Genomic DNA, 14,887 nt, shown 5'->3' with positions numbered 1-14,887 from the left:
AAATACATAAGAAATTCAAACAACTCAATAGTAAGGAAACTATCCAATTAAACACGGGCAAGGGAACTGAGTAGACATTTAACAAAAGAAAAGCTACAAAGAGTCAACAGATACGCTTAAAAATGCTCAACATCATGAATCATTAGGGAATGAAGATTAAAACCATTCCTCGGTTCTACTATTATCACATACCTCAAACCATTCCTCTTTTAATATCACCTCAGAATGGCTATTAAGAATTGTTAAAATTATAAAAATCATTAAGAATTATGAAGCAGCAAGTGTGGGCAAGGATGTAACGAAAAGGGAACCTTTGTACATTGTTGGAAATGTGAATTAGTATGCTCATTGTGGAGTACCGTACGGAGGTTCCTCAAAAAACTGAAATTGAATTACCATATAATCTAGCAATCCCACTTCTGGGTATTTACCAGTAAAGATCTGAAATTAATATGTCAAAGAGATGTCTGCATGTCTGTGTTCACTGCAGCACTACTTACAATAGCTGAGTTATGGAATCGACCTAAATGTCCATCAACAGATGGTTGGGTAAAGGAAATGCATTACATATACGCAATAGAATAGTAACTAGACACTAAAAAGAAAAAAGTCACATCATTTTTGACAACATGCATGAAATTTGAGAACATTTTGCTAAGTAAAATGTACCAGGCCCAAAAAGACAAATACTGCATGTTCTCACTCATATGTGGAATTTAAACTAAAACAATCGATCTCATCAAAGCAGAGAGTACAATGGTCATTACAGAGGTTGGGGCTTTGGTACAAGGCCTCAGTTAGCCTGGAAAAATAAGTTGTTGTTGTTTTTCTTAAGTCTATCTCACAGTGTGGAGAATATAGTTAACAATAGCGTATTGTACATTTCAAAAAGCATCAAGAGAATAAATTTCAGCTGTCCTCACCACAAAAATTAATTATGTGAAGTGAAGGACGTTAGTTTGATTTAATTATTCCATCTTTTATTCATAAATCATAATGTCACTTTGTGCTCCATAAATATATACAATTTACAATAAAAAAAATAAAACTGCCAATTTATAATAAAATAAAAATAAAAACAGAAAATATATGTTTTAAACTATAACTGATAAAAATATCTATGTTATGGGGTTGCTGTGAAGATTAAAGTAGCAAATGCTTACCTGCTATGAAGTAAGCATCCAGTAAGTGTTAAAACATCACTATTTCTATTCTTACTGCTAGAACACCACCATTTACTTTTTTGTGTGAGACAGGGTCTCGCTCTGCCATCCAGGATGGAGTGCAGTGGTGCCATCATGGCTCACTGCAGCCTCACCTTACAGTCTCCAGTAATCTTCCCTGCTCAGCACCCTGAGTAGCTAGAATTATAGGTGTGCACCCAGCTGATTTTTGTATTTTTGGTAGAGACCGAGTTTTTTCATGTTGCTCAGGCTGGTCTCCAACTCCTGAGCTCAAGTGATCCTCCTGCCTTGGCCTCCTAAAATGCTGGGATTACAGGTGTGAGCCACCACGAATGGCAATCTCTAACTACTTTTAATCTGCATCAGAAGTGAAATAATCCACAAACAATTCTGAAATCACACATTAGGTTTTAGAAACAGATTGATATGGTGGAAGAAGAACTTACTAGATGAGCCAATGGATGGGAAGCAGAAATGTTGTTTTCTCTAAACCAAAATATTTACTCCTGTATTCATCCACTTTCATACTGCTATGAAGAAATATCTGAGACTGGATAATTTACAATGAAAAAGAAGTTTAATGGACTCACGGTTCCACATGGCTGAGGAGGCCTCACAGTCATGGCGGAAGGTGAAGGAGGAGCAAAGGCACATCTTACATGGTGGCAGGCAAGAGGGCTTGTACAGGCGAATTGCCCTTTATAAAACCATCAGAGCTCATGAGACCTATTCACCGTCACGAGAACAGCACAGGAAAAACCCACCTCCATGATTCAATTACCTCCCACTGGCCCCTCCCTTGACATGTGGGGATGATGAGAGCAACAATTCAAGATAAGATTTGGGTGGGGATGAAACCAAACCATATCAACTCCTAATCCAGCAATAACAAAAATCCTAACTTTAGGAAGACGATTTTAGGGATGATACCCCACTATTGCTGTCCAAATAGAACGTCATGATTAAAAATCAGTAATACCGGGTGAGTGTGCAAAGTCTACGTGATACAATTCATCTCTATCTTCCCCTAACTCTCCCTGCCATGCATCAACTTGAATCTCACTAGATGGAGGGGGACCAACAGGGCCAATCCCTGTATCCCACAGGTGGTCACTCCCACTCTGAAGCTACAGAGTCCTTTCCAATATGGGAGGTTTCCTATCAAAACGACCACCCTTTGCCATGATAGATTGAAGAAAGTGTCTATTGGGAAGTCAGTCTAATCAATTACCCCTGCTGAATAAAAGAGCCCCAGAGACATTCCTTCACTAATCAACAGTGCATCTCTTGTGTATCAAAGGTATCATGCTCATACACGGGGTGGGGGTGGGGTGGGGGGAGGTGGCTATTGTTATGTGGCCAGTCTGCTTTCTGAGAACTCTTCCCTGCAGGTGACACAGAGACAGTCTTCAAAGGAGGCAGCAGGAATCAGTGAGGAGGCGCAATCCCTGTAACCTCCCCATTCCTTAGCTGGATATTTGAAGCCATTTGGTTAAACTCTTGGGGTGGGGACAAAAAAGCTGATCAGGAGTTACAGGATCTGCAGGTGGGGAGAAAAAAGTAGGAAGTAATTAGGAAGCTGCCTCTTGGGGGCCGTCCCTATGGCTGTGCAGGTGGTTGGTTGTCCAGCTGGATTGCTGAAAGATAACTTTGTGGGGTATTGGCTCCCCACCGCTCTCCTCTCCTCAGGAACACACCCCTGGAAGAGGAGTCAGGTCGCTCAGGCCCTAACACTGAAGCCCTCCACCAGGGAGGCTGAAAATAGCAGAAGAGCGTCCCTGCTTTTCCTCCCTTCTTTCCTCCCAGTTGTTTCCTCGGCTTGTTAAGTGTTGTGCTCCCATCCCCGCAATCACACTCCTTCTCCTCACAGCAGTTTACTACTCTCACAGAAAGAAAGATTCAGCTTTGATTCACCTTAGGAGAATGTGTTAAGCTTCATTACACCTGCTTTCCATTGTCGAGTGTCTGGTGGAGAAGCAAGTGTGGATGCTGACGCTGTGGAAATGCTATAAAATAAAGCAGGTTCACCAAGAGCAGCTATAATCAGGTAGGGCTACAGCCCCCTTTGATTTTTATCAGTGGACATTTCTGAATTATCTGGTAGATACTGGTTTATTCAGGACCTGTTAATGAACACTTGAGCTTGTAAGTTGCAAGAACAAGAACAGAAACGTTAGCAAAATTTTCAGAAGTAATACTTGAGCCCAAGTCAGTCTTCTTCCTAGTGTGTGAAGTGTGGCTGGCTTCAGGATAGAGCAGCTCTCCCACCAGCTGGTCTGTGGGATCTTACAATGTCCCCAACCCTGAGACTGTCCCACTCCTAAGTGGCTGCAGAGGACATGGGCTGCTCTTGTTGCAGAGTTCACTGTCCTTCTCTGTAGTGACAACACACAGGTTGGCCCTGGGGGACCCTACTCCCCAAACTCCTCATTGAGTTCATGTGCTTTAAGATGATTTAGGGTTTGTACCACCAGTGTGTTAGGGTCCCTGGGCTGCAGTGCTAGGCTCAAGGATAAGAAGGTGTTAAATAGGTCCCATAAGAACATCTCTCAGGCTTTATACAGGAATGTCCTAGAATAGAAATACTCTTTTCTATTGGATGTGAGCCAATTCTAAGGCATCCATCTTGTTCCCACAAGGGCAGCTCTGTGAGAATGAAACTCATACAGAAGAAAGAGTGTCTATAAGGAAGAAAGAGATAGTAAGGTAGGGGAAGAAAGAGAGAAGGAGAGAGGGAGAGGGGGAGAGGGGATGTTCCAGTGACGTATTCTGGAGTTCTAAATAAAACATCCTAAGCTAGCCCAATCTAGACTTTTCAATCATGTGACAATTTTTTTTAACTTTTTGATGTAGGTGGCATTTTCTATTATTTCCAACCTCTAAAAATCACAATGGATATTACTGCAAACATCTGACATGCTTTCATTGGGGATCTGTTGTCTTCTTGAAAAACAAAACAAAACAAAACGAAAACAAAAACAACAAAAAACCAACCATCCTTGGGAGGCAGAAGAGAGCATGACCTTCATGCAATTTACAATTCAGTGTGAATGAGTTTCCAGTGGATTTCCTGAGAGGAGGTTTTGATGTGTAGCTGGGGAAGACCACACCCAGCCTGCTCGGCTTTTGGCTGAGGAAAAAAGAGAAAGTGAATAAAAATAAAAAAGACTGGGGCCTTTAGAGGCAGACCTTCTCTGCTCAGAGGCTTTCCAGGGGCTGCACAGGTGGCTGTGACACATCTTTGAGAAACCCTTGGCTTGCTTTCTTAACAGCCTCCAAATGACACCAAAACATCACACATACCAGGTGGCTCTTTGTCAACATCTGTGATTCAGAGCAGCACAATGACAACTGTGTGAGCTGCAGGTTTTCATTTTCAAGTCGTGCATCAGGCTTTGAGGCCTGTTAATGGATGTAAAATGTATGCTGTGAGGTTTTTCATTTTCCGTTGCACCCTCTGTATTTCCAAGGGTGGTTTCATGAATCACTCTCAGAAACAGAGGGAGGGAAAACACATCTTTCTCCAGAGTTCCTGCCCAAGTCTCAGGCTTGCATCTCATTGCCTCTCATTAGGTATTATGTCTGTCCCCGAGGCAAAGGCATGTCCAGATTTTGCAATGCTCTGATTGGCCACCCTGAATCAAGTGGCCATTCCTGGAGGCTGGAGATGTGGCCACATGCAGAAAGAACCGCCTCCTATTCCCCTCCCTCCGCCTGCGGGGCAGACTGGACACAAATTCATCCTTCAGGTGTTACACTCCCAGGGAAACCGTGAGTGATGTAGTTGTGTTTTCTCTTCAGTGTTTAAACTACCTGAGGCAGCTTTAGGCTAAACTTAACACTAGGTACATAGTAGTTGCTCAGGTAACGTTTGCTGTGAAACATATTTGCTGACAGCAAACATTTCTTGATCACCTACTAGGTACCTAGTGTTAAGTTTGGCCCAAAGGTTTCTCCGTGCATACAGAACAGTAACCTGACCGGGTATTTTACCAGACTGTAACCTGCCTTTGTACCAATCACTGAGTGTCAGCCAATTACAGGCAGCCAACGCTTCCAGCCATGTTCAAATACAGCAAATGCGGAGCTCTAACCAATTCGGCTGCTTTTGCACCTTACTCTGTCTTCTGTGGTCCACCTTCCTTTTTCCGTCTATAAATATCTGATCACATGGCAGCCCCGGAATTGCTCTGAACCTGTTCAGATTCCAGGGGTTCCCTAATTCGTGAATCATTTGCTTAATTAATCTCTGTTAAATTTAATTTGTTTAAGGCTTTTCTTTTAACACTAGTGTTGACTGACAGCCAGGAGGTCAATGCTTGCTAGAGCTTCTGGTCCAGTGGCCCAGCTTCTGTGGGAACTCAGCCAGTGGTGCAGCTTCCTGCGGTTCCAGGAAGCATTTGGAGGCAGGGCAGGCATCGTTACCCATGCCCACCACTGGTAGCCAGGCAAGTCATTTCTGCTAGAACTTCTGGCCCAGTGGTCCTACTTCTGCCTAAATTTTCCAAGGGGCACAGCCTCCTGTTGCTCTGGAAACATCTGGATGGTAGGGCAGGAAACTCCACCCTCTCCTGCCTCCCATAGCTAGATGTGTCACACCCAGGGAGCTTCCAGCACAGCAGTCCTGTTTCTGCCTGATCTCTGTGGACAGACACAATACCATATTTCCCCAGGAAGCACATGGACAGCACATTAGGACCAACTGGCAAGTATACAGCTTGTCTGCCAATTGTAGCTCCTGCCTGAGGGGAGCCTCCTGGACCAGAATACTGAGTAAAAGAAATACAGGCATGGAAACAGTAATCAGAGGGGGCTCCTCAGAGATCCAGGAAGAGACTAGAATTGAAGCCAGTCAACTAAACCAACCTTGTACCATAATCAAACACCTAGAACATCAAAGAAGTAAAAAGCAAAAAAACAAAAACAAAAACAAAAAACTAATCCAAAGGACATCAACTCAAGGATTGAAGGAACATCAGCACACACAAATGAGAAAGAACAAACACAAAAACTCTGGCAACTCAAAAAGCTAGAGTTGCCTTCTTTCTTCTAAATGACTGCACTAGGTCCCCAGCAAGGTTTCTTAATTAGGCTGAAATGGTTGAAATGATATAAATAGAATTCAGAATATGGATAGAAACAAAGGTCACTGAGATTCAAGAGAACATCAAAACCCAATCTAAGGAAATTAAGAATCATAATACAATGATATAGGAAAAAATGAGCCATTATAAAAAAAGAAGCAAGCTGATTGAAGAGCTGAAAAACACTACAAGAATTAAATAATGCAATTGAAAGTATTAACAGCAGAATAGACCTAGCTGAGAAAATCTCAGAGATTTAGGGCTGACCATCTGAAATAATTCAGTCAAACCAAAGTAAAGTAAGAAAATGAAGAAGAACAAACAAAGCCTCTGAAAAACATGGGATTATGTAAAGGGACCAAATCCACAACTCACTGGTATCCCTGAAAGAGACAGAGAGAAAGCAAGCAACTTGGAAAACATATTTCAGGATGTTGTCCATGAAAACTTCCCCAACTTTGCTAGAGGGGCCAACATTCAAATACAGGACATGCAGAGCACCCTTGTGAGATATGACACAAGAAAAACATCCCAAGACACAATCATCAGATTCTCCAAGGTCAAAATGAAAGGAAAAATGTTAAGGGCAGCCAGAGAGAAGGGGAAGGTCACCTACAAGGTGAACCCCATCAGGCTAACAGTGGACCTTTCAGCAGAAACCCTACAAACCAGTAGAGACTGGGGTCTTATTCTCAACATTCACAAAGAAAAAAATTCCCAACCAATAATTTTATATCCAAACTAAGCTTCATAAGTGAAGGAGGAATAAGTCCCTTTTTCAGAAAAGCAAGTGCTGAGAGAATTTAACACCAGACCTGCCTGACAAGAGGTCTTGAAAGGAGCACTAAATATGGAAAGGAAAGACCATGACAAGACAATTCGAAATGATACTTAAATACACAAAACAGTGACATTATAAAGCAACAACACAAACATGTTTATGTGATAATTGGCTAACAACAGGAGGACAGGATCAGATCTGCACATATCAATACTAACTTTGAAGATAAATGGGCTAAATGCCCCAGTTAAAAGGCACAGAGTGGCAAGCTGGATAAAGAAACAAGGCTTAGTGGCATGCTGTCTTTACGAGGCCCATCTCACGTATAATGACATCCACTGGCTCAAAATAAAGGGATGGGGAAAAATCTACCAAAGACATGGAAAACAGAAAAAAAAGCAAGAGTTACAATCCTGATTTCAAAAACAAACAAACCAACAAAGATTTAAAAAAAAAAGAGAGAAGGGCAGTATATAGTACAGGGTTCAATTCAATTCAATAATTATCCTAAATATGCATCCATCCAACACAGGAGCATCTAAATTCATAAAGCAAGTTCTTAGAGACCTAGGTAGAGATTTAGATTCCCATGCAATAATAGTCGGAGATTTCAACACTCCATTGACAGTATTAGAGGAATCATTGAAGCAAAAAATTAACACAGATATTCAGGTCCTGAACTCCACACTTCACCAAATGAACCTGATAGACATCTACAAAATCCTCCACCACTAAACAATAGAATATACATTCACCCCCACATACTCCAAAATCAACTACACAATTTGACATATCCTTAGCAAATTCAAAAAAATTTGAAACCATACCAACCACAATCTCAGACCACAGCACAATAAAAATAGAAATAAATACAAAGAAAATCACTCAAAATCATAAAACTACATGGAAGTCAACCTATTCCCGAATGACTTACCTCTTCCTTACATCACATACAAAATTAACTCAAGATGGATTAAATACATAAAAGTAAAACCCCAAACCATAAAAACCCTGGAAGATAACCATTCTGGACATAGAACTTGGCAAAGATTTCATGACAAAAATGCCAAAAGCAATTGCAACAAAAACAAAAATTGACAAACAGGATATAATTAAAGTTAAGAACTTCTGCTGAGCAACAGAAACTCAACAGAGTAAACAGACAACCTACTGACACAGGAACAGAAAACCAAATACTGCATGTTCCTACTTACAAGTGGGGATCAACAAGGAGAACACATGGGAACTAGGAGGAGAACCACACACACTCGGGCCTATGGGAGGGTGGGGGGCAGGAGTGGGAAGAGGGTCAGAAAAAAATACCTCTTGAGTACTGTATTTATTACCTGGGTGATGAAATTATCTGTACACCAAAGCCCTGTGACAAGCAGGCAACCTTTTAATATTTAACAAACCTGTATATCTACTCCCAAACCCGAAATAAAAGTTAAAAACACACAAAAAGCAAAAAAAAAAAAAAAAACCCACTAATGTTGTAAGTGATGAACAGAGTGGACCCAAACAGCTCTGCCCTGATAGAGCTTAGGTTCCAATGAGGACAGCTGGAGGAATATAATAAATAAAAATACATAGTGTATCTGTGCATACATAAACACATGCTATGTATGACATATATGCATATAGTTGAATAGAAGTTAAGCAGGGATGGGGAAGGCAGTGCCATGGGTGTGTGTGAAGATTTTACTGTCGCTGCTCAGGAAAGGCCTTGGGGAAAAGATGAGGTGAGGGAGCCGTGCGTGCCTCTGGGGAGAGAGTTAAAGGCAGAGGGAGGGAGGCCTGTCTGTCCTGTTAGAGGAGCAGCCAGGACTCCAGTGTGGCCGGAGTGGAGGGGGCCAGAGAGGCTGTGCCTTGCTTGAGGCCCGCATTACAGCAGGTGTGGCTGCAAAGGTTTGATTCTGTCTCTGTAAACACTTTGCCTTTTCCTTTGAGGAGGGGAAGTCAGTGAATTTCTTTTTATTGAAAAGATTGATCTATACTAAATGTACACATCTTGGGGTCTATGTGGTCATTTAATACATTCATAAAATTTGTAAAGATCAAATCAGTGTCATTGAAATAGCCTTCACCTAAGATTTTTGTGGTTTCTTCATGTTACGAATATTCCTATTATTCTCTAGCTATATTGAAATATGTAATAGATTATTGTAAACGGCAGTCACCGAACTGATCTATCTAACATGGGGTCTTATTTCTTCTACCAAACTGCATATTGGTGTCTACTCGGCAGCCTGGCGTTCATGTGAGAGAAGGGAGAGGGGCTGAGCAGAGGGGTGACACAGTCAGATCACCTGTGACCACCCTGGCTGTGGCACTAAAGATGGGTTATGGGAGAGGAGGCGAGGACGGGCCCTCGGACACCAGTGAGCTGGTCAATGCTTTGATTGAGGTGGTTGTGTCTGGGACCGGGGTGGCGGCAGCACCCGTGGAGGAGGGCTGGATCCTGGCTGTCCTTGGAAGGCATTGCCAATAGGATTTGCTGAAGGCTTAGATGTGCGGAGAGGAGAGAAATGTAAGATGAGCATAGGAATTGGCTGGAGTCAGTCAAGGGAGTCGCCCTGTGCTGATGTGAAGAAGATTCCGGAATGAGGAGCAGAAGTGCTGTGTGATGTCATGTGTTCCACGGCCCTGTTGCTTTCTGACGTCTCTGCCTTCTCTCTGAAACCCTTAAGGATGGAGATTGTCTGTCTCATGACTGTGGTCCTAGCCTCTTGAAGAGTACCTAGCACGTAGCGGGATCTGATTTGGGATTGTTGACTGCATTTTAAATGAGCACAAATACTCCCTGGAGGTTTGCTTCAGAGCAAAGTGTTATACCAGTTCCCGTCTGGGAATTGTCCTGTGCTCCTGCCATGGCTGGGACTCACAGTAAGGGGGTCTCCCGGAGCCTGGTGAAGCAGGCTCCTTGTCCCGGGCTTTTGTTGGCGGGGCTCCTCGTTTGAGGAGCAGCCTGCTGCACCTGTCACTGCAGCCCTGGCTCTGGAGTGGGCGGTGGCAGCCCAGGAACCCATTTACCTCCCGAAGGCTGGAAGTGTGCAGTGAGGTTCCTGGCAGAGCAAGACTCCCTCTCTGCAGCCTCCTCCATCCGTCTCCCAGTGTGCCTTTGTTTTGAATCATTGTTGCATTTGATTTAAGAAGAGAAAGAAGAGGCCAAGACGAAGGAAGGAGGAGTGAACACTATTCATGCACATCCCTAGCTCACGTGGAATTTTGTGGGCTGGGCAGGGGAATGGAGAACGATTTCCTCTTTCTCCTTTGGTCAGTATTGTAAATCAAAGCTGGGAGTAGTTGTATACCTTATACCACCATTGATTTTAGACGAATGCTATATGCTATAGAATCATCCCCGCGCCTGGCTGCACACCCCTCTATCTAGGCTCTGCGGCCCCCTCCCCTCTCCCCTCCCCGGCCTGGGGCAGGTGGAGGGTAAACTGGTCCCTGCCTCCCACCGCAATCTCCCTGGGGATCTGGGAAGAGGCCAAGAGCATTCAGCAAACACACAGTGTCAAGGGACAGCCTCCTGGACTCAGGGTCATCAGCCAGAGTGGTTTTTCCTTCTGTCCAATACTTGTGTCAGGGAGAATCTCCTGATTTAAGTGGCAGGATAACCAGAATGGGATGGGAGGGGTCCTGTAGGACCCAGAGGTCCCAGCCGGTCCAGGAGCACAGAAGCTGACATAACAGCAGGTTTCTGTGGGGGCAGGGAGGTGTCAACTTGCCTTAATCACGTCTTCATCAGACGATCTACACTCCACAGACTCCAGCAGCTCTGTCACTGTGCCGTCCTCCTCCACGGAGACCACCTTCACCGGGACGGCCACCGTCTTCCCTGTGAGGATGGCTGTGTTCAGGATCTCTGCCTCCTGGAAGACCAAACACACGCTTCCATCACATCCCGTCCTGAGACAGCCCAGCCCTTGGCATATGCTGCCCGCCTTCCCTCAGCCTCCCTGCAAACAGCACTGGCCAGTTCTGCAGCCTCATAAATCCTGGAGGGCAGCAGCAGCTGGGTGACCATGGCAGCCAAGGGATAATATTCTGTCCTCACCCATATTTCTGCAGGGAAACTATGGCGGGGAAGGGGTAGAGGACATAAAAGCGGCAGAGAAATTTATTTCTAGTACTGTGTTTGGCAAACACTTATGTGTGAGGCGCCCTTGTAAGTGCTTTACAAATATTGGTTCATCAATCCTCATAGCATTATGATAAGACAAGCCTTCTTCTTCTTCCCATTTTACAGATGGCACAGATAGGTTTTGTCCCTTGCCCAGGGTCACACAGCTAGAAGTGAATGAAGGCAGGACTTGAACCCAGGAAGTCCAGCTCCCAAGTCCAGGCATCAGCCAACTCAAAATAGCTCTCGGCATGGACACAATGACTGTAGCTTAAGCAGCCGATGGATGGCCAGAGGGGCCTGATGTTGTGAAAGGAGCCTGGATGAGCAGCACCTCCAGTGTGTGGTACGTGAGGGAGACAGAGGCAGGGAGACAGCCCTCCCTCTCTGTGCTGCCTTGCTCTGGTTTTCTTTCACTCTGTTTCAATTTTCCAGGCTTATATTGGGTTCTGGCCTCTAGACGTGTCTGGAATGTTACTGTGGCTCCAGCGGCACCCCCACACCCCCACTGATACGCCCCACGATGCACAAGACACAGCCGCACTCACCCAAACACACATTTGGCTGTAAACCCTTCGTTCAGAGAGCAGCTCATGTGTCTTTAGGGGTGTCCCCTGGCTTGCCCCAAGTATTAGCTTTCAGAATTAAGAAGGTCCTGAACCTTTCCCCTTGGTAGCACCTGACAGGGGCTATTTCACTTTTCCTTATAGTTATTTAATCCTCTTCCAGACTCTAAGCTCCGTGGGGCTCTGCTTTCTGCCCACCAGCACCTAGCACAGAGCTTAGCTACATGAATGGTGTTAATATTTGTTGAGTGCCTAAATAGGACCCAACAGGGAAAGGACTGGGATTCACATCCTCACCTTCTCGCTCCCCAGCCCCTCACACTCCACGTGTGAATCCCTGTTTTTCGCAGGCACACCTATGCCTCGGGAGTGTTTCCCAGACTCAAGCGTCGCCGGATCTCACGATACCCTGCACCTCACTCTCCAATGCACCTACCCTCCACCTCAGTTATTGTTCTAGAATTCTTGTGACTTTTGAATTGGTGGGGGCCTGAAAAATCATAGGAGCCCATTTTTCAGATAGAGAAAACTGAGCCTTAAGACCCAGTAAGTGAATCTCATTCTTCTCTGCAGATTGCATTTTCTATTACAAAAATGCAAAAGTCCAAGTATAACCCCACATCTGAGTATAATACAACTTCCAAGACCTAGCTCGCGATGCTCTTTGCTCAGTTTCAGCTCATCACATGCCAGTGGTGTCCCTAAGAGGTGTTTTATCAACATGCCACATTGCATTTCTTCTGTTAACTCTGAACATGTCTGTCTTTTCTTTGACAGAATAACACCAAAAGTCTGGGTGGGCACTGGTTAGGGTGCATCTAACACAATTGTCGTTTTACTTTCACTCATAGTTATTCAATCGCTTTATCTTCCTTCTGAGACTGTGAGCTCAGTAGGGCTGTATCTGTATCATTTTGAGAGATGGGCTTGCAAAGATTCTTGTTACTTTGATTTTCATGTGAAATGCACAATGCCTGTTAGTAGTATCCGAGCAGAAGGAACGGAAGTTCACCCTAAAATTACATAACTATTTCCTTTATGTTAACCATTTCTTAGATAAAATCTTATTTTTCCTTTATGGTATGAGATTTGTGTATAACCAGCTCATTGGGGTTAGGCTTTGGATGTAGAAATACATATATTGTTCATTACTTCAATTCTAAAAGACAAGACTCCAATTTGGAATGCTCCTGAATTTCAGAGACCATGCTTTAAACAGTCGGAATCGGCAGAGGCCTTCAAAGGGCCCGTTATCCATACACTTTTAGCTTTTTCTCCCCTATGGGTTCCTAGCCTGATTTTCTTTTATTTCGAATAAAAACATAGCACAAAAAAGAAGGGGCAAAATTAGCATATGATGTTATTTCCTGCTGCCTCTAGGCAGGAAAAATTAGTTTTAATGGCAAAAATCACAATTACTTTTGTACCAACCTAGTATTTTTTTTCTACTCTGAAGGGTGAGGATCAAAAGGAACAAGTGGTACTCTGGAAAAAAGTGGAACAATGCTGTGTAACTTTCTGGCCGAAAGTGGCTCATCACAAAGGGGGGAGACAGACAGGGGAGCAGCGTGGCCACATCTGGCATCAGTCTCAACAGTTTCCCACATTCATGGTACATACATTCATGGCATCTCTACTCCAGCGATAAAAATCAAAAGGCCTTTCATGTTTTTGCACATTCAGGTTAGTGAGTAATGAGAAATGACGCCGGGAATGACTGATGCGTGGCTGGAAGCCCGGACATCTGGGGTGCTGCCAGTTTGTCTGAATAGCCTGCGTCTTTCTGCCCACCAAGATCTCAGTGGGGCTGAGTGACTGAGCCTTCAGGCTTAGTATTTCCCTGCCTCCTTTGTGCATTTAAAATTCTTTGACGTCAAGAATTTTCTCTTTTGCACAGCTTTGCTTCTTTCCAGGAACTGAACGGTACGTGGATGACTCACAAAAGTCTTTAGACAAGAAGAGGACAAAGGAGACTCTTGTTCGGCGGCAGAAGTACCTGCAGAGCCTTAGCTTTGCTTGAGACATGACCTATAACTGCTCTGATTTTTGGACCCCAGAAACACTTGAAAGCTCAGCTTCCTTCTTGCTGTGTGTTCACCTTATCACAGAGCCTCAGAGCCTAGGAAATAAAGGCACAGACTCTCTTTAGAAAACGTATCTCCTTCCCATCAGCCAATCATACCCTCATGATCACTCCACACACCCATTCTGCCACTTGGGCATTGTGTGTGTGTGCCAGTCAGGCTCTCTGACGAAGCGTTACAGAACTGTAGGCTCCCCAACGTCCAGGAGGAGGCAGACCAGCAGAGAACAGGCTGGATGTGGTACTGAGAAAGGAATAACCATTAAAGTGAGGTTTCAGATATTTTTCCTGGGGTCTGACTCATTGTCATCATTATAGGGAAGCAGTAACTCTCCCTGTTTTGCTGGAGAGATGATGAGCCATGTCTTAGTTTGAACCAGCCTGGAAATAGATCCTGGGACAAAGATTCAAGAGCAATTTATCTGGGAAGTTCAGGAAACTTCAAGAGGAGAGCGTGCGAGCGACACGGAGAAAAGGAGGCCACTAACAAGTTGTGTGGATTAAAGCAGGTATCACAGTGGGCACCTGGAACGATCCACAGGGGCTGATGTAGATCATGAAATACATTGTATATTCTGTGTGTGTCTTAGTTCTCTTGTATTTCTATTGAGAAATAGCAGGCTGGGTGCAGTGGCTCACACCTGCAATCCTAGCCCTTTGGGAGGCTAAGGCAGGTGGATCACTTGAACCCAGGAGTCTGAGACTAGCCTGGGCAATATGTGAGACCCTGTCTCTATAAACAAAGAGAAAAAAAATTAGCCAGGTGTGGTGATACCTGCCTGTAGTCCCAGCTACTTGAATGGCCCTGGAGGTGGGGTCGGGGAATCGCCTGGGTCCAACAAGGTAGAGGCTGCAGTGAGTCATGATCGTGCCACTGCACTCCAGTCTGGGCAACAGAGAGAGGCCTTTCCTCAAAATTAAAAACAACCAAAAAACTAGAAAGGCTGGGTAATTTACAAGAATAAAAGGTTGGTTTGGTTCATGACCCTGCTGGTTGGAAGACTCGGCATTAGGAGAAAGCCTTGTGGAGGAAGGTGAAGGGAACGGGCGCTTGCAG

The 14,887-nt window shown here is 44.3% G+C and overlaps 1 protein-coding gene across 1 annotated transcript in view; it reads right to left on the bottom strand.

The window, feature by feature from the left end:
• TMEM132D (transmembrane protein 132D) overlaps positions 1 to 14,887 on the bottom strand; it is an 832,693-nt gene that overhangs the window by 117,910 nt on the left and 699,896 nt on the right. The window contains exon 5 of the mRNA XM_017504530.2: positions 10,787 to 10,930. Within this exon, the coding sequence (XP_017360019.1) occupies positions 10,787 to 10,930 (144 nt within the window). The remainder of the gene's footprint in view (positions 1 to 10,786; positions 10,931 to 14,887) is intronic.

Source organism: Cebus imitator, unplaced genomic scaffold, assembly GCF_001604975.1.
Source record: "Cebus imitator isolate Cc_AM_T3 unplaced genomic scaffold, Cebus_imitator-1.0 Scaffold323, whole genome shotgun sequence".
Taxonomy (NCBI): Eukaryota; Metazoa; Chordata; class Mammalia; order Primates; family Cebidae; genus Cebus; species Cebus imitator.
This window is presented reverse-complemented; position numbering and strand designations above follow the sequence as displayed.